This window comes from Nematostella vectensis, chromosome 9 (assembly GCF_932526225.1).
Source record: "Nematostella vectensis chromosome 9, jaNemVect1.1, whole genome shotgun sequence".
Taxonomy (NCBI): Eukaryota; Metazoa; Cnidaria; class Anthozoa; order Actiniaria; family Edwardsiidae; genus Nematostella; species Nematostella vectensis.
The window spans coordinates 6,078,885-6,099,577 of record NC_064042.1 but is presented as its reverse complement, the minus strand read 5'-3'; the positions used below and the strand labels follow the sequence as shown (position 1 = coordinate 6,099,577).

The window sequence follows — 20,693 nt, the reverse complement described above, 5'->3', positions numbered from 1 at the left end:
GTATTATGTTATAATTTGCATATAATTTGCATAAAGAGAGAAAGTGTTAGTATTTAGAATTGTCCCGGCCGTCCAGCTCAGTGATGTACAGCTCGATACAGTTAAAACCCTTTAAAATCGAGGTAATATTAGACATAAGTATTGACTTGTATTGATTTTATTACTTATTTGTCTCGCAGCAAAATATTTGGGGTCAATGAATACCTAGTAACTGTTGTTTTGGCTTCGTCCTGTCAACCTCGAACGTAAAACAAATTAGATATCAAAACTTCCCTTAACAAGGTATCTCACTCAACCTACTAATAGCGAAGGCTTTCCCTTGTTTTTCTAGCTATTGTTTTTGTATTCACGGAATTGACTACTCGCATTGTTTTGGCTGATTTGGTGCCGAGAAACAGACTAATACAAATACAAACGAACAACGCGAAAACACGAAAACCCGGAGACGCGAATCGTCAAGTAAAGTGCTGAAAGAGAAAGTAAAGCTCTGTTTGCAGGGTGTTTTATTATCCATATGTGGTCTCTGTGTTCTAGTAAGATTCAAGACTGAAAGATGTCAAGTGACGAAGAGGAATTGAGCGATGCCAAAGGCGAAGCTGAGAGCAAGTTACTCGACGGTTTGACGCCAAGGCCTTACCAAAGCGAGTTAGTACGTATCGCTCTAGAGAAAAACATCATTGTTTGCCTTGGTACAGGCACGGGAAAGACTTTTATTAGTGTTATGCTGATAAAGGAACTCAGTTTTCAAGTTCGGAAGAGTCGAAAGGAAGGAGGAAAACGAACATTTTTCCTAGTCAACACAGGTACGAGAAAGTGAAACTAATTAACATTTAAAGCGGAAATGCGTTTAGGGGAAATTCCCGGAAATGTGTCCTTTTGGTTTATTTATGACTAGCGATCTTAGTCATTTATTATTTATAAATTTCCCATAGTTTTCCGTGGTATGTACTCTTATACACCACGATATTCGTCACCTCATGATTAGAATGTTGTGGAGTCACGAAACGCGTATGGGCAATTTGTTTTCAACAACACAAACAACGAAAACAGTATTTTGAAAAATCAAAACAGAGCGCGCTTTGGCCGTGACTTGTGGTTGCAGCTCGCGTACGAAAATTCGAAACTTTAGCTTAAAAACCTACAGCCTTCATTTGTCCTTTTGTAAGGATGGAAAAATACATTTACTAGAAAGCCTGAGAATCAAATTTCGCGAACTTGGATCAAGGTTTTTCGTCTCTTTCGCTCCAAGTGAATCTGCAAGGGTTGTGTGAATGACGAATCCCGTGGTATGTATATCCTTTGATTTACCATAGCTAACAACCAATCAGAAAACGATAACGCGCAAGTGTTGTAGAAAAGCAAATATTTCGAATGTGTGTGGATGTTTTTCCTTGTCTTGGATCCCTTTTGCGAATGATGTCAAAACAACTGATCGAGGAGTTGCGTGACTGTCGCGTCACGCTTTTAACATCTAATCTATGGTCATTAAAAATCCCACTAAGGTCCAGTTGAATAATTGTCACAATGATATTTCAATACTTTTTCTCTCTGGATGTTTATTTGTAAACTACAGCTTTTAATATGTGATCGTTGTTCAATGGCGGTTTTTTTTTGTAATTTTACTTTAATCGAAGTTTCTATGGTCGGCAGCCGGCCAAGGTATTGAAAACACTCCATGGCCGGCAGTCTCTGCTGTGAATTCAGGAGACCAGACCTTAACCATAATATTCTATTTTCATACACACACATAATTACCGCTTCCACCGAATAAGCACGCACGCACCAGAAGCGGATCCAGGATAGCTCCAAAAAGGGGGGGGGGGGGGGGGTCAAAAAAGAGGGGCCGGATTCATTGTTCTTTCTCGGACTTCCTTATGTTTCTTGTAATTTCTAACCCAAATATCTGAAAATATGGGGGCCGGGGCACGCTCGGCCCACTCTTAGATCCACCCCTACGCACACACGAATCCTGTGATCCAGGCCCGTATCCAGGGGGTGCAGGGGGTTTGGGTTTGGGTTTGCAAAAATATAGCTGATCCCTGATTCCATATACCTCTTTGTATTAGTTCCATTAGCCAAGCAGCAGAAGGAAGTGATAGCCAAAAACACAGACCTGAAAGTGAAAGAGTTCATCGGAGATATGGGAGTTGACTTCTGGTCAGATGAGCAATGGAAAAAAGAGCTTGATGATAACCAGGTTCTTGTGATGACTGCACAGATATTCTTGGACCTACTCGGCCACGCCCGCCTCAGACTCTCTGATGTTAATCTTATTGTCTTTGATGAATGCCACCACGCAAGAAAAGGACATCCGTACAAACAGGCAAGTACAGAAAGTACACGACTCTAAGATAAACTCAGTTTTCTAGTTCGGAAGAGTCGCAAGGAAGGAGGAAAACGCACATTTTCCCTAGTCAACACAGGTATGTGAAAAAGAAACTGACTGGAATTGTGTCCTTTAGGTTATTTACGACAAGCGTTCTAAGTCATTTATTATTTAACAATTCTACAACACAAACAACGAAAAATCAAAACAGCGCTCCCTTGTTTGAAATGGTGCGTGACCGGTGTTTGCAGCGCGCGTAGATTAGCAAAAATTGAAAACTTAAGCTTCAAAACCTTAATCTTTTTGTCTTCGATGAATGCCACCACTCAAGAAAAGGACATCCGTACGAACAGGTAAGTACAAAAAGTACACGACTCAAAGATGCGTGATGTGACCCAAACGGCATTGTTTGTATTTCAGATTATGGGATACTTTGAAGAGTCTGACTACCCCCGAATTCTTGGACTAACAGCTTCAATAATCAACACCAAAGAAACACACAAAATGGAGCAACTAATTTGCGAGCTTGAAGCGACAATGCGTGCGGCCTGTCAGACTTCAGATGACATCACTGTGAGTCAGTTTGCTACAAGGCCAGAGGAGATTATATATCCATACTCAAACGATAAAACCGAAAATATCGATAAAGTCGATAAAGTCGAACAAGATCTGAATCAGCTTTTGGTAGAAACAGTACTGAATCCTTGGCAAGAATTTGTGGATGATTTGAGAGCGTCAGGTCAGAAGGAGGTTCTCAAGGGTGTCAAGAGTCGGATCAGCGATTGCCGCCAGATTCTTGATGAGATGGGAGCGTCAGCTGCTAACAGAGTGGCAGAATACTTCCTCAAAGATCTTGGTAATACGATGATACCGTAACCCCATCATCATCATCATCATCATCATCATCATCATCATCATCATCATCATCATCATCATCATCATCATCATCATCATCATCATCATCATCATCATCATCATCATCATCATCATCATCATCATTTACTTCACTATCAGCATTATCATCATCAGCAGCATCTCCATTATAATAATAATGATGACTATAACCGTAGTGTTACATTTTCAACATTTGAATGCTCGAAAAATACACGCTCTTTTATGTGGCAAGTGTGCGCAATGCCTCACATATATATTATTGGTGTCAAGTGTGCTCACACATCTGCACCAGTCGCAAAGCACCGTATTATTATCCAAGCAAACATGGCATAGCCCATCAGCATGGCACAGTTCACTAATATTCACATTTTGTTCACCAATTTTATGAAAATAAAACTAACCAATGTGTTTCCCCAGAGCGAGAGCAGGGCTTAGTCGTTGCAAATGATGACGTCATATGGTTGTACCAGTACTGCGCGACTCAACTGAGAAGGTTTCGAGAGATCTATTCTGTCCATACCATCGCACACGACGTGAGCGAGGAGGACGATCTGACACACCTATCACCCAAAGTCAAGGCGCTTGTGGAGATCCTAAAGCAGTACGGCAACCCTCAAGGTACCATATGAGCTTGTACTAGGGGGGATGGGTGGGGAAGGTATGGTAAAGATGTACTAGGGGGGATAAGTGGGGAAGGCGTGGTAAGGATGTACTAGGGGGATGGGTGGGAAGGCGTGGTAAGGATGTACTAGGGGGGATGGGTTCGGGAAGGTATGGTAAGGATGTACTAGGGGGATGGGTGGGGAAGGTATGGTAAGGATGTACTGGGGGTGATGGGTGGGGAAGGTATGGTAAGCATGTACTGGGGGTGATTGGCGGGGAAGGTATGGTAAGGATGAACTGGGGGTGATGGGTGGGGAAGGTATGGTAAGCATGTACTGGGGGTGATGGGTGGGGAAGTTATGGTAAGGATGTACTAGGGGGAATGGGTGGGGAAGATATGGTAAGGATATACTGGGAGATGGGTGGGGAAGGTATGGTAAAGATGTACTAGGGGGAAAGGCCGGGAGAATTTATGGTAAATATATTAGGGGGAATGGGTAAGAAATGGAAATCCTAAAGCAATACGGCAAGCAACAAGTTCGGTGAACTTGTACTAGGGGGATGGGTTAGGAAGGTATGGGAAGGATGTACTTAGGGAGGTTCGGGGAATTTATGGTAAGGATGACTAGGGGAGGGTCGGGGAATTTATTGTAAACATATACTAGGCGGAAGTGGAAAGGGGGAAGGGCTTGTGGAAATCCTAAAGGAATACGGCAAGCAACAAGATACGGCAGAAACGCCCCGTGCGCGTGCACTACTCTAAAAATAGAGACCCTTAGAAAAAAGGCAACAATAAATTATTTTCCTGTTTCAGCATCGACTCCGGACATCAGCCTGTGTGGTATAGTCTTTGTAGAGCGCCGATACACGGCCAAGATTCTTTGCGAGCAGTTGAACATCATCGCTACACGTGACCCATCGCTCGAGTTCATCAAGTGCGACTTCGTGGTAGGACACGGCGCGAGCGGTATAAACAGCTCGAGCGATACGCAGATGGGATCTACCAAGCAAGAGAAGGTCTTAAAAATGTTCCGCAAGCACCAAATCAACTTGCTGGTCGCTACGAGTGTAGTAGAAGAAGGACTTGATGTTCCGAAGTGTAATTTCGTAGTGCGGTTCGACTTCCCGCAGAATTTTCGATCGTACGTGCAGTCGAAGGGGCGAGCGAGGGCGAAGAATTCAGCTTTTATCGTCCTTGTTGAGGATAAAGACAGTGAATGGGCAGGTCTGGAAGTCGAGGTGAGTCTACCAATCAGTCTAAGGCTGCCAATCACTGGCCCAGTTTCTGACACGGAAGCCAGGCAAGTTCATCCCAGGAGACCGGATAATTTTATTGATTGGCTTCAAAAAATGGATGACTTTTAATTCGTAATAGTCAGTTATTTATCAACCATTAATTAAACTTCTCAAATTTTCGTGTTATTGATGGTACTTTAAGTATAGCGCAAAATATTCTAAAAAATATTGTTCTATTTTATCAAAACATTTTTTCCTTTTTTTAGCGTTATCAAGAAACTGAGAATTACCTGCAAGAGAAATGCCAGGGACGACCGCTGCCAACAAGTGAGGAATGTGAGCAGGCTAATGAAGACCAATACCTGCAGCCTTATGTGACGTCACTAGGCGCCAGGCTCACGCAGCGGAACAGCCTTAGCTTTCTACTAAGGTACAAGAGTGCGATGATGCCACGTGACTTTGCAAGTGGCAGACTGGCGCTAAAATAAACGCAGAAATGGCTGCGGAGGTCACGCCAGAGAGCGACAAAACATAAAAGGACTTCTGGCTGATTCATAAGCGCTGTCAAAGGCAGAATCGCGTGCGAGTTTGCCACCCAAAAAGCCACCCGTTTTCTCGCCTATCCGGGTCGCCTATTGCGGTCAACAAAATATTCAACCCTAGATCAGAGATTGTTTTTTTTTCTTTGTTGCACGTATTTCATTATATATCCTCAATGCATAAATTATATTCTGTTAGTAAATAAATCTCTTGTCTACAACAAGCTAAAAACACGATAAGGATATGGGATAGGACTTGGGCGAATTTTACACCCTAAGACATATTTGACTTTTTTAGTGTTGGATCGCTTTTCCGTTTTCGGGCAATTTTGTCATCCTATCAAAATACCAAGTTCGGAAAAGCATCCATTTTCATCAGGTGACTTTGGAAAGTTATTGATCAATTTTCGAGAGAAATTGGTAATTAACGTATAAATCTTTGTTTAGATGGTTATTTTGAAATTCCATTTTTTCCAATGTAGGATGAAAACAATAACAAAGGTGTGGTTGACAAGAGCTCTTTAACTAGTTGGCTTTTTTCTCTCGTCAGCTATTGCTCCAAGCTTCCAGGTGACCAGTACACCAGACTGATGCCAGAGATCATCACGGAGGAAGTGGAAGGTGCATTTCGCTCGACACTCATGCTACCAATAAACTGTCCTTTGAGAGACACGATCGAAGTGAGTAGCGAATAGTGGCTATCACACTGCTAAATCGCAGAGCATTTACTTTTAAACGATACAACTCTTGGGGATTGTGTATCCCCTGTGGCTCCGGATGAAAATGTTAAATGGCGGTCCTGTCTAGCTAACCAACTTGTAACAGTGGGACGTTCAAGTACTACTGCGAAAGTCCATCTTTCGTGTATGTACCTGACCGCATAACCAAACAGGCTTAACAAACGAACACTTCGCTCGTTTATGTAAACTGTGTAGCAGCACTGTATGCCTTACGTGTAATATTGGATTGGAAGGCATTACCGTTATTACTGGAGCGCCGGTGCTTCTGTTCAAGGCGAGGCACTTATTTAGGGGAATCGCTTACGAGGGAGGCACTTATTTCAAAATCAGTTCAATCTCTTAGATAAAAAGTGTTTTATCTATACAGCCCCCCGACATTGGTGTCTATAAGTAGAGCACGTAAGCGAAGCGCTTATTGTTGGTGGGGGAGAGCATTTTCGATCAATCAGTTATTGTAAACTCAGAGTATTTCAGCCTATGGCTGCAATTCTGGATAAAGTCAGCCCTAAAATTATAATTTCTATCCTTTCCTATCCTTACTAGAACTGTTTGGATCTCCATGCGGTTCGTATGGCCTGTCAATTATGCGCGCACACTCAGTTTCAATAGATGCGAATTAGAACATCATTACCAACGAGAACACTCCAAAGAACGTCATCAGAACGCTGCGCTTGTTAATTTTCTTAGCTTTTTTAGCGCGACTTATTTTTTCTAGCTATGCACCAATTGGTCTGTTCTATTCAGCATCGTTTTGATGCTGGTTATAGGAAGATAAAAGAAAAGGCGACAGTAGATCTCTCGGTAAGATATTCGATATAACTCGCGATGAGTGGTTCAGGCAAAGAATAACTCGAACTTATTCCTCGAGTAATTTTAAGAGTCACGGCTACGGCTGCCAGGTGTCCTGTATGTCGGCGCGCTGTAGCAGCGTTAGTGCGCATGTCATCACGAGTGCTAAGAGCTGGACACTGCAGGCTCAGAAGGCTAGGAATCCTTGCAGACTTGGAATTCCAAGAAATTCTAGTCACCAGTAAGGTAGACATTGCTATTTTTCTGGGTTGAATAGGCAATTTGCACTAAAAAATCATATTACTTTATGGGTAGCAAACTCGCGTGCTCTCCGGATTCTGGTGGCAAAATAATAACAACAATAATCAAAAGATTTTTATTTTTATTTTTTACTTATTTGTTTTTCTTCAAAGCCACTGCCTTCGTGATATTAGGCTTGAATATATGTACGTCTTATTTCTAAAAGAATGTAGAAAAGTCACACCTACCTTTGGTTTTAATTAACCCTAGAAATACAAATGGTCTATTTGCAAAAAAGTTTATCGTTCAAATTAGGCGGTTGAAATGGATGCTGCTCGGTATTATCAAATTTGCCATATTTGGTCATGCCATGCCCATATTTGGTATTTGTCACATGGCAGGGTTAAATTTATCATATTTGGTCATGCTATACCCATATTTGGTATTTGTCACATGGCAGGGTTAAACTTATCATATTTGGTCATGCTATACCCATATTTGGTATTTGTCACATGGTAGGGTTAAACTTAACACATTTGGTCATGCTATACTCATATTTGGTATGTCGACAGGGTATTGTCATGCCGCGTAAGATGCTGTCGCGTCAGGCCGCCGCTTACGAAGCGTGCAAGCGCTTGCACCAGATGGGCGAAATCGACGATAACCTGAGGCCTGTGGTGTCCTTGTCCGAGGAGAGCGACGAGGGGACTGAGAGCGAAGATGACGGCAAGAGCAAAGGGAAGACTGGGACCAAAAAACGCAGGCGTTGCTATAATAGAAAGGTAGAATTCACAAAGGAAATTTCTGGCTTGCATTGTTCCTTGTTAGTGTGACGGTCATATCAGTGGTACTTGATTATGAAGTTTGGAAAGGTTTTTGTTACAGGCTTTCCTGTGATAGAGGAAAACCTTTTTTTTCTGTATTAAATGACGTCATTTTTTTAATCTCACCTGTAGGCTGTACTCTGAGCTCACTTCCTTGGTGTTTTTTCTTAATCTAGTGCCTTGCTGGCATGTCATAACAAAGAAATTTGTTTTGAAACTATCGCTTTTTGTCGTCAATTTCTTTATAGGGCATTACAAACCATGTTCGGGACTCCACTTTTCCCCCTCTAAGACCAGCTTAATTCGGGAGAATCCGCGTGATTTTTGGTTTTCTCTCAAATACGATTTTTCTGGTCTACATCCTCAAAAAGTTGTCTGAACTTTTTTAAGATTACCACGTGTTTCCCGCGCACTCGCCTAAGGATATTTGAGACCATTTAGATAAATGGCAGCCATTGATTGATATGTGTCCTATATGCTAGCTGTATTCTCTCATGTATTATGCCCTTTTTGCTAGGCTCTTACCGAAAGTGCTCGTTAAAAAAGCATTAAATGCTAAAAGCAGTGCTTGTTTTTTGCCAAAAAAGTGCGAAAATAATGCTATTTTTGCTTGTGGATTAAAAAAAATGCTCATTGTTTCAGACTTTTTTTAATCATATAGAACATTACATTTTCAGATTTTCGCTCACATGTTTTAACATCAAAATTTAACGATCAATGTTTTTTTTCCATTTAAGTCCAACACACGCTTGTCATTGGGTCATCATTACCCATTTTAGAAGTTAGTCATCGCTTGTTGTACGATTTTTCTGGTCTACATCCTCAAAAAGTTGTCTGAACTTTTTTAAGATTACCACGTGTTTCCCTCGCACTCGCCTTAGGATATTTGAGACCATTTAGATAAATGGCAGCCATTGATTGATATCTGCCCTAAGCTGATCAATCGGAATGTATGTGGATATAGTTTAATATTCAATATCTTTCTCTTTAGATACCTGACGTACTAAAAGAGAGTCTACCGACAGCGGGCGCTGCATACTGGTTTTATTCCATCGATATCAAGAGCCCGGAGACAAGGAGAGCCCCCGTGGAGCTGGGTACCTTGTGGAATATGGGTATTATGCTGCGCAAGCCCCTTCCCGCGGTGAGTGCCTTACTCTGTGTGGACTTGCTTCCTGGTTAAATTTATTTGGCCTTAATATACTGTATTTAAGTCTTCCATATAGAGATGAACTATATGCTAGCTGTATTCTCTCATATATTATGCCCTTTTTTTTTGCTCCAACATTTAAAAGCTCTATGGTTTCCAGATTCGTCGCTTCCAATTATTCCTGGACTCGGGACCAGTGATCGTGTCCATCAAGCCATGCGACTCCACCCCCACACCCTCCGTTCCTGGGTTCCATCTTCGCATCATTGAGGCATTCAGCCGGTGTCTGCTATCACGGGCTCTGCGCATGCCTCTCGAGGTGACCGCTGACAAGCTTCATGGTTATCACGTGGTTCTTTTGGACTCGGCGTGTAAGGGGATTGACTTGGCGCGCATGCGCGATGTAGAAAGACAAATGGAGAAAATTGAGTAAGTCTTGTTTTGTTTAAAAACTATAGTTTTTCTAGCTTGCCCTGTCACTTCGCAGGCCCGTACCCAGGGGGTGTGCAGGGGCTGCGAACGCACCCCCCCCCCCCCCCCCCCCCCACAACGGCCGAAGGTCCACTTTCGTATCCCAATGGACGTGCTATTTGAAGACAAAACTATAAACCATAAGCTAGATTTACAAATCCCACAATAAATGTCCTGTGAAGATACTGCAAAGGCTTGACAGATTTTTTTAAGGTCTACTTTTTCGGATTTCGTACCCCCTCCCCCCCCCCCCAAGAAAAATCCTGGGTACGGGCCTGCTTCGATCATCTTTTCGCTTTTTGATCCCCTTATAACTGTCCGGGCCTTTTGACGTAAACTAGAAGGAATTCACGACAGCTATTAATTCATATGGCTTTATTATGACAGTGTGTACCGAAAATCTATCAATACCGCTTTTCGATCTGTTCAAAACTCAGTATTGTAAACAGTGTTGATGCAGATTCGAGTATAAATGTCGTCATGCTTGCTGTGTGGGCTAATTGAGATTGTTCAATATAGCTCTACTCTCTGGCCATAGAGCTCAAAATATAATTGCGATAAAACATGCAAAGTGATAAAAAAAAAATAAAGTGAATAAAATAGCAAAATTTTAAATAAACCAATAAAGGATTTGTGCCCGAATACGCGTATTCATACATCTCGACTAAATGTTTTATTGTATTGTACTGCTTGGTTTCTGCGCGTTCGTGATCACGTGACAGGGTTGTTCAACATCAGAGCGCCTATTGTCCATGTTATGCATATTATTGATTATTCAAGTGTACGCGCTTTCGATCGGTCTGTCTCCCCCCATATTCTGCCATAATCGTGCCTAGTGTATTCATTGCGTTGCAAAGCGGGCATTTCCTTTTCGCGCATAAAGCGACATTAATTGATTATTCAAGTGCGATTGTATTGAATCTATTCTGTATTTTTCTCTTTACAGCCTTCCTATCCGAGACCAAGATGCGTTGGACAGCTTAGCAAGCGGCGACACGATCATTACCCCTAAGCACCGCGAGAAACAGCAAAGATACGTACTGGAGAGAGTCTGCCCTGAGCTGAATCCCACGAGTCCTTTCCCTGACCGAAGCAAAGCGCGCACGTACGCGGAGTACTACGAAAAGACATACGACTGCCATATCACGGACATGCACCAACCGTTATTACAGGTACTTATATACACGGCAACCTAAACCAGCTGCTGGTATAACAGGTACTTATATGCTCGGCAACCTAAACCAGCTGCGAGTATAACAGGTACTTATATGCACGGCAACCCACAACAACCGCTTTTATAGGTAATTATATGTACGGTAGCCCACACCAGCCGCTATTACAGATTCATATGTTATATACATGAAAGCAGTCTGGGGATAAAGTGGTAAAAGGAAAATAAGGGCAAAAGAATCTTTTTTAGAAAAAAGATTATACTAATTCGATCTTTCCAAAGGTACGGAACATGTCTGAGAGGATCAACTTCCTGGTCAACCGGAAAAAACAATCAAGAAAGAAATCAAACCACGTGGTTCACTTTATCCCAGAGCTATGCTCCCATGATTCAATTCCGGCGTCATTGCTAAGCAACGCGCAGATTCTCCCGTCCGTGCTGCATAGGATGACGTCATTTCTCCTCGCAGTGGAACTGAGGGAGAAGATAAAATCCAAAAGTGACGTCATTGATGAGGCTTGTGCGCCGGAAAACACGTTGTCTGTGATTGGTGGAGTTCCCGCGTCTGTGATTGGTAGATCATTAAGTCCACTAAGAAAGAAGCGATCACCCCCTCGAGTTCGTTCCTATGACCTCTTCGATAAGGAATTCCAAGAAATCAGTCAAAGTCTACAGGCAATGTTCTCTAATGAGCGGACAGTCCTCCTTCATCCGGACTCCGAGCTCCTTTTGCAAGCGCTGACCACAAAGAGCGCAGGCGACGCGTTCGACCTTGAGCGTCTTGAGATGCTGGGGGACGCATTCCTGAAGCAGGCGGTGTCCATCTTCTTGTACTGTTGCTACAGGGACGGGGACGAGGGGAAGCTCACCAAGCGCAAGACCAGCCAGCTCAGCAACCGCGCGCTCTACCGGGTCGCGTGTAGACTGGGGCTACCGGAGTATCTGCAGAACACCCAGCTTGACCGCGTGTCCTGGACCACGCCCTCCTTGCAAGCTGCTGAGGTACATATGAAAAATCTTGTTACAAAACCGTCGTTTTTCAAACTTACTTGGTGATTTCGTATAGAGACATTACATACCATTTGGGGAGTCCGCTTCACTCTTTTTTCGCTGTTCCATCGCACTAGACCTGAATTCCATCTTATTTGGCTAAAAATTGTTTGTTTTGGGACGCGTTCTTCGTGTTTACTTAGAAAACCGGTTACCATTGTGCGTGGTTTTTTTTTTCTTTCAGTCTTTTGTCTGGTTTGAGCCGCATTTCTTTTCCAGGTTTTTTATCTTGTATTCAAAGGAAAAACTATGTGAACTGCTGACAGACTGTTTTGATAGATATATAATGACTTATTGAAGGCCCTCAACTAAAAGGCCAAACACTTTCTAATGGTCCTCCCCCAATGATGTTTATATGATAGGTATATAAAGACTCAATGAAGGTCACTCAACTATATTTCTAATGGTCCTCCCCCAATGATGTTTAAATGATAGGTATATAAAAACTCAATGAAGGTCACTCAACTATATTTCTAATGGTCCTCCCCCAATGATGTTTATATGATAGGCATATAAAGACTCAATGAAGGTCACTCAACTATATTTCTTATGGTCCTCCCCCAATGATGTTTATATGATAGGTATATAAAGACTCAATGAAGGTCACTCAACCATATTTCTAATGGTCCATCCCTAATGATGTTTATATGATAGGCTTATAAAGATTCAATGAAGGTCACTCAACTATATTTCTTATGGTCCTCCCCCAATGATGTTTATATGATAGGCATATAAAGACTCAATGAAGGTCACTCAACTATATTTCAAATGGTCCATCCCTAATGATGTTTATATGATAGGTATATAAAGACTCAATGAAGGTCGCTCAACTATATTTCTAATGGTCCTCCCCCAATGATGTTTATATGATAGGCATATAAAGACTCAATGAAGGTCACTCAACTATATTTCTTATGGTCCTCCCCCAATGATGTTTATATGATAGGTATATAAAGACTCAATGAAGGTCACTCAACTATATTTCTAATGGTCCTCCCCCAATGATGTTTATATGATAGGCAAAAAAAGACTCAAACGGAAGACGATGTACCTGTAGAATGGTGACGGACTGAGTAGACGCACAACCAAAATAATTAGAATCGGAAATTCCGGAAAAATGGCTCTGACTTGAAACTTGAAACGAAGACTCGCCAGCCTTGACCGCTACAAATGATCCTCGTGTCGATAATAAATTTTATTTTTTTAACAATAAAAACGTAAATTGAAAATAGGTCGAGCCTGTCGGTAGTCCTGGGAAATCACAGAAAACAGCCAGCAACAAAAGATGTCAGAGTGCAAGCAGGAAACCAGAAAACAGACCGGAAATGAGCACCCTGGGAAAGCCCGAAACAGCACGTGACAAAGCCTTGCACCAGTCCATCCCGGACAAGTCTGTTGCTGATAGTGTCGAGGCTCTGATTGGTGCTTATTTGACTACATGCGGGTACCAAGGCGCATTGCACTTCCTGGACTGGCTAGGGGTCAAGGTAGGGTAGGGAGGGATATGATTATGATGATGGTAATGGTGATGATAATGATGATGGTGATGATGGTGGTGATGGTGATGGCGGTGGTAATGGTGATGGTGATGTTGATGATGGTGCTGATGGTGATGGTGATGGTGATGGTGATGGTGATGGTGATGGTGATGGTGATGGTGATGGTGATGGTGATGGTGATGGTGATGGTGATGGTGATGGTGATGGTGATGGTGATGGTGATGGTGATGGTGATGGTGATGGTGATGGTGATGGTGATGGTGATGGTGATGGTGATGGTGATGGTGATGGTGATGGTGATGGTGATGGTGATGGTGATTGATGATGGTGATGGTGATGGTGATGGTGATTGATGATGGTGGTGGTGATGGTAATGGTGATTGATGATGATAGTAGTGGTTGTGATTGATGATGGTGGTGGTGGTGATGGCGGTGGTGGTGGTGATGTGGTGGAGGTAATAATGATGTGTTAATGGTCATGGGTTTTGCGCAGGTTTTACCGGAGTCACCGATGAGTACAGATGGGCCCAGAGCGTCCAGTAAGTACTCCATCTTCACTCGCCCTACCATCACCGAGTACAACCCAAACCCCCAGGTCCTCAAGCGCTTCGCCATCCAGTTGCAAGGCTTTGAAAAGCGCATTGGGTACGAGTTTAGCAACAAGCTGTACCTGATACAAGCCCTGACGCATGCCTCGTACTCGCAGAACAGGTAAAGTTACTTGCAACTCACGTGCAAAGAAGGAACTTGCTAATGATGCGCAGCGAGTTCGCTATCACCTCACAACCTACATGCAACACAAATGCAACTCATTTGCAGTCCTAAGCATCATTTTTTTGGTCACGCTCTCCTTGCCGAAAGAGAAGGTTCAAAGAAAAAGCAAGTTGTTGCAAGTTTTGCTACAACCACGTTTGTGACCCTTGCGCTTTGTTTAGCCAATAACTTGCGTTGCGTTCTTACGCGCTATTATTCGTTAGCAACGTACGCTAGTGGTCGTGTCGTCAGCAGCGTGCGCAAGAGCTCAAAACCAATATTCATCAAAATTTGCGTTTCGTTTGGCCAGGAGTTTATGCCACTGTGGAGTGGTCAAACTAGGATTCTAAAATTCTTAAAAGAGACGGCCTTATCCCACTACAGGTCCTACTAGTATGGATAGTCTACAGGAGTATTGCTTGTTTTTTTTATTGCGTCTTTGCCGTCGCGATTAGTTCTCAGGAGTACGAACAATAGCAAAATCGATGGCAATGTTTTATGGATAATTCCCGTTACCTTTTGTTGGCTAACACTCATAGCTGATGTTTGCTGTTTTGAACAAAATGGAACCAAACGCACGTTTAGGTAATAGAACAGTTTTGTGGATTCCTAAGAGACCCAAGGAGCTTAAATAGACCTGAATATTTATTTTTTGAGCTGTGCGTGGCGTAGCCGTATAAGTGAGGCCTGGGATCCTGGTTATTGCCTCCCTATTAATGCGCTAGCCTTGGGGCCGAAACCTCTAGCCGTAACGCTTTACTTGCCATACGGCGATTCAGCGCACGTCTTGATGTATGGTCTATATTTTTTCTTCATTCAATCCTATCCGGTTGGGTTCTCGTTAAGATGCCTTGATTTCTTTTTCTTTCCACATTATCAGAAGCCTTCCTTTTTTATTTTTTCTCTTTTCTTTAGATTACATCATGCAAAAGATAAAAAGTAGTTTTTCTTGATTAGGCTTTTCATTTTAGTTGTGTGACTTGGACTTTGGGAGACTGCCTTTGTTTACTTCCAAAATGAACGGCATATGCGAAATTTGTTACCGCGCCTCCTCAGAGAAAAAATCTAAACAGAATAACCACTGTTGGTAATGTTTCGAACCAAACGACACTCTGTTTTCACGAGCTCCGACTTTCTTCTCCCTTTATTCGAATCCGCTCTCAATCTCTCTACAATCTGTCTTACAATCCCCCACGAGTTCACCCCGTGCCTGGTACAATGATACCCGATCCTATTACTAATTACATATTACATAATTGGTGATCATAAACTAATAATTTTAACAACTTCCGGTACACAGAAACGGAACTTCCGGAACAACCACGTTATTAAAGACATTTTATTGATCTAGTGATCTTTGCGCGTTTGCTCATATTCACATGTAAATTTGCGCCATACTGAATCCTTTTAACCGTGTCGCCTCTAGGTTAACCGACTGTTACCAACGGCTGGAATTCCTTGGCGATGCCTTGCTTGACTTCCTGGTCACGGAGTTGATCTATTCCAGGAACACGAATCTGGATCCTGGTGAGCTTACGGATCTGCGTCAAGCTCTTGTCAATAATAACATCTTCGCAGAGATCGCCGTCAAACACGGATTTAATAAGAGCTTGTTCCAGATGTCTCCCGAGTGGTTCAATAAGATCGGAGTCTTCGTGGATCACGTGAAGGAAAGAGAGGCTCGGGGAATTCAGGTGAGGTGCTCTAGCGAAATATTCTTCTCTCACCCTAATTTGAGGACTTTGAGGAGTGCCGTGGCTAAAGAGGAGTGTATATTATGAGAGGCGTTGCTAAAGAGGGAAGCGTAGCTAAAGAGGGATTTTGCTAAAGAGGGGCGTGGCTAAAAGAGGGGTGTGGCTAAGGAGGGGTGTAGCTAAAGAGGGGTGTGGCTAAAGAGGGGTGTGACTAAGGAGGGTGTAGCTAAAGAGGGGTGTGGCTAAGGAGGGGTGTAGCTAAAGAGGGGTGTGGCTAAGGAGGGGTGTAGCTAAAGAGGGGTGTAGCTAAAGAGGGGTGTAGCTAAAGAGGGGTGTAGCTAAAGAGGGGTGTGGCTAAAGAGGGGTGTGGCTAAAGAGGGGTGTGGCTAAAGAGGGGCGTGGCTAAAGAGGGGTGTAGCTCAAGAGGGGCGTGGCTAAAGAGGGGTGTAGCTAAAGAGGGGTGTAGCTAAAGAGGGGTGTAGCTAAAGAGGGGTGTGGCTAAAGAGGGGTGTAGCTCAAGAGGGGCGCGGCTAAAGAGGGGTGTAGATAAGAGGGGTGTAGCTAAAGAGGGGTGTAGCTAAATAGGTGTATAGCTGAAGAGGGCGTAGCTAAAGAGGGTGTAACTAAAGAGGGGTGTATATTATGAGAGGCGTTGCTAAAGAGGGATTACTAAAAGGGGCGTGACTAAAGAGGGCTTACTCAAAAGCTAAATAGCGGTTACTAAGAAGGGGCGCAACTAACAGGGGCTCAGCCAAAGATGGGGACAGTGAGGTCATCCAAATTCGACATGAGACCCTAATACCTTCGCAGTAACTTGGCGCATATTCCAATTTTTGCACCGTGTTTCAGATAAGCAAGGATCCATTTCTGACTCTCTCTAATGACGACGAGGAGGGGATAGAGGCGCCTAAGGTCCTGGGCGACATTTTCGAGTCAGTTGCGGGTGCGATCTTTCTGGACAGCGGTATGGACCTGGTGCTGACGTGGCGCGTGTATTACCGCATGCTGAAGCCATACATTGGTGAGTCATTCTGGTGCTTGTGATGATGAAGATGATGACGGTGGTGGTAATGATGGTGATGGTGGTGGTGGTGATGATGATAATAATGATAATGGTGGTGATGGTGGTGTTGGTGATGATGGTGATGATGATGATGGTGGTGGTGGTAATGATGGTGATGGTGGTGGTGGTGATGATGATAATGATGATGATGGTGGTGATGGTGTTGGTGGTGGTGTTGGTGATGATGGTGATGATGGTGATGGTGATGATGATAATGATGATGATGGTGGTGATGATGTTGGTGGTGGTGTTGGTGATGATGGTGATGATGGTGATTATGGTGGTGGTGATGGTGGTAATGATGGTGATGGTGGTGATGGTGATAATAATGATGATGGTGGTGTTGGTGGTGGTGTTGGTGATGATGGTGATAATGATGATGGTGGTGGTGGTAATGATGGTGATTGTGGTGATGGTGATGGTGATGATGATAATGATGATGGTGTTGGTGGTAATGATGATGATGGTGGTGATTGTGTTGCTGGTGGTGATGGTGATGATATGTTGATGGTGGTGATGGTGTTGTTGTTGGTGCTGGTAATGATAAAGGTTTTGGTGATGATTTATTGATGATGCCGATGATAATGGTGATGATGAAGATGATGATGGTGGTGGTGGTAATGATGGTGGTGTTGTAATGATGGTGATGATGATGGTGATGATGATGATGATGGTGGTGATGGTGTTGTTGTTGGTGGTGTTGTTGGTGATGATGGTGGTGGTGATGGTGTTGTTGTTGGTGGTGGTGATGAATGTGATGGTGATGATGAAAGTGATGATGATGATGGTCATGGTGGTTGTGATAATGCCAAAGATGTTGGTGATACAGATGATGATAGTGCTGGCAATGATAAAGGTGTTGATGATTATTAATTGATGATGTCGATGATGATGATGATTATTACGTTGATAGTGATAGTGATCATCAAGGTATTTTTCTATCATCATTTGTTTTTGATTCATGAAATTCAAGCAATCTGTGATAAATGTACATTGCAGACGCATACTCGGCTGACGTACCGAAAAACCCTGTGCGACTGATTCACGAGAAGGACGCCGACGCCCTCTTCAGGTAAGATCAAAATACGCCCTCTTCAGGTAAGATCAAAATACGCCCTCTTCGGGTAACATCACAATGCGCCCTATTCAGGTAAGATCACAATGCGCCCTCTTCATGTAAGATCAAAGGGACAAGTAAAAAAAAACTGTAGTCAGGAAGACTGAAACGGAGCTTTTATTTTGTAATTGTTTTCATTTAGTGTTTTTTTATTTCGTTTTTGTATGTCTTGTTTTTTTTTTAATTTTTTTCGTGTTTTCAATTATCACCTTGTTTTTATTTAGTAATTTCTATTTCGAGCTTTGTGTTTTTTTAATTTAATGTTTTGTGTTATTTGGGAATTTCGAAGCTTTCTTGATAGAATAATGCCATGCATGGTGTTCTTTTTCCCCGGCAATTTTTCCTATGGAAGACTCAAAACCAGAAATCGTTATTTGGGGTATAAGACTAATTTAAACGGTAAATCATTGGCTATACCAAATACTAACAATATCACCTATTGGCCAATCATTAAAGCCGCATTGTCACCAGTTTACTTCCGGAGGTCCGACGGAAACCTAAACCGTTAAAAGACAAAAGAATCTATTAGAATCCGAGATATTTAACATGCCATCCGCTCTAAATTATCAATCACATCCTCGAAGAAACTTGCAATATACACACTGCTTTCAATATTTTGAAATATTTTTCGCGTTTTCCGTTAAAAATCGTCGGAGATTGTTGCGTAATCGACCGGAAGTAAACTGGTGACAATGCGGCTTTGCTCATGATGTTCTAACACCCTAATTGCCAAAATGTTTACCCAGAAAGATAATAAATTTGCACGCAATTAAGCGATTAAGTAGTGATTGACGTCACGTTATTTAAAAAGGACTAGTGGTGAGACGCACGCTTGACATTATTAAAATTTAAAGATCAACAAAAGATTATCCATTTAAAAGCATTAATTTAGAAAATACGAGCTAGCTACTTAAGATGTATTTGTCTCTTTAAAATGTAATGTTTGCTGCCTAGCTCTTAGATAACTTTTACTTTAGATAACTCTCTAACTCTTGCTTTCGTTTTTGTAGTGAAGCGAAGGTTTTGCCCAGTGGCAAAGTGGAATGCTCGCTGACAGTTTACTGGGGAAATTTCCAAGGACGAGCGGCGAATAAGCGAAATGCCAAGATGGCGGCGTCCAAACTTGCCCTATCAGCACTTCAGCCAAGTCGATAGTTCAGAGACACCAAGAAAAAAACTATTTTCTTTGTATCGAATATAAGAGTAAGGCTGTAGGATGCTGTTTTTTTTTTTTCATGGATATGCCTTTTAGCAATGCACATAAGCAAATGTAAAAAGATAATTGAAAACTCACAACGTGAAGGCATTATTGCAATACTGCCATGAAAGGCGGGAATTCAATCGCGCTTGCCCTTTTCTGGCTGGGATTCTTTCGCCTTCACCTTTTCTGGCGGGAATTCTTTCGCGCGCACCTATTTCAGGCGGGAATTCTTTCGCGCGCACACTTTTCCCGCCATTTCTTCCGAAAGGTTGGTTCAGAAGATGCAAGCGCAAGCGCAACAGACTTTCTTTCCCGATTCTCACTAGAAGGCAAGTTCAAGCACAAGAGAACACGTGCAAGTGCTTGTGTTTGGCCGATTGTCTCGTGTTGCGCTTGCCTTTGTTCTATTTGCAAATATTAGATTTGTATCTATTTTCATTAAAGTCTCACAGTCTGTCGAGGGCATGGAGTCCCCACTGTAAACTAGACCCTGTTCGGCTTATTCTTGGCCGCTCAGTGCGGGCACATTTCATTTGGCCACGTATTCTTATCGCTCACCTCACCTCAACTATATTGCTAAGTAGTGCCATAATCTCAGTCTAAAATGGTTAATTGTGGATGGATAGCGTCATAACAGATAGACAATCTGCTAATTAGCAATATCTCATCTCAATAGGCAAAATGGCGAGCTCTACCGCATGATATAAACACAATAATAATAAAAGGATTCCAATTAAACTACTTTTATTCTCTACCTATTTGGCATTCTAACTGGGGAGCGGCACACATCAGTTTAAAAAAAGGCATTTTAAGCCAAGAGCACTTATTGAGCGGCTTTCATCCAAAGTCCTGATGATCCAAACAAACACTGTAAATTTTATTGAGTTGTTTTATTGAGCTGTGTTTGTGAAATAACAGACTCAGATATAAAGGTAAATGGGGCATAATTGTTTAACCCCGAGTGCAACCTTATTTGAAATAGTTATAGAACCATACGATAGCCGATTAAAGTCAATCGCAGGTGACGTGGTGTTGTTCTTATTACATGTGAACTGCCTTTCTGACATTATTTGACGTTTGCGTGGGCAAGATCTTGTTTGAAATTTGATTGAAATTTCAAACTATCAAACTGTTTCTCCTTGAATTTGTCACTGCTTGGCTTTCCAAGATATCTAATATGGAGTGCTCCCGTTTTGCGGCTCAAGAATCAATATAAAAGAATTATCTGAGATAAATCAGTATCCGTTATTGGAGTGCGCCAAGGCAGCTCGAGAGACTTGAACTTGAGCAGCTGGGATGACGTCACGTTTCGTACGCACCTTATATGGAACAC

General features: G+C 42.5%; 1 protein-coding gene across 4 annotated transcripts; it reads left to right on the top strand.

Moving 5' to 3' along the window:
* The first annotated feature begins 7 nt into the window (after positions 1-7).
* On the top strand, positions 8-20,385 carry LOC5507090 (endoribonuclease Dicer). Of its 4 annotated transcripts, none has more exons than XM_048732227.1 (19): positions 8-122; positions 535-803; positions 2,067-2,323; positions 2,747-3,182; positions 3,638-3,838; positions 4,638-5,062; positions 5,326-5,489; positions 6,149-6,278; positions 7,940-8,149; positions 9,183-9,335; positions 9,502-9,770; positions 10,759-10,984; positions 11,266-11,985; positions 13,266-13,520; positions 14,026-14,243; positions 15,712-15,979; positions 16,829-17,000; positions 18,042-18,114; positions 19,170-20,385. In XM_048732227.1, the coding sequence occupies exons 2-19, from the start codon at positions 554-556 to the stop codon at positions 19,312-19,314; spliced, it is 4,572 nt and encodes a 1,523-aa protein (XP_048588184.1). In that variant the 5' UTR covers positions 8-122; positions 535-553; the 3' UTR covers positions 19,315-20,385. The 4 variants fall into 4 exon arrangements, with proteins under 4 accessions (XP_048588184.1, XP_048588183.1, XP_048588186.1 ...); XM_048732226.1 differs by having other exon boundaries at positions 24-122; positions 539-803; XM_048732229.1 differs by lacking the exon at positions 8-122 and having other exon boundaries at positions 535-649.
* Positions 20,386-20,693: the final 308 nt, after the last annotated feature.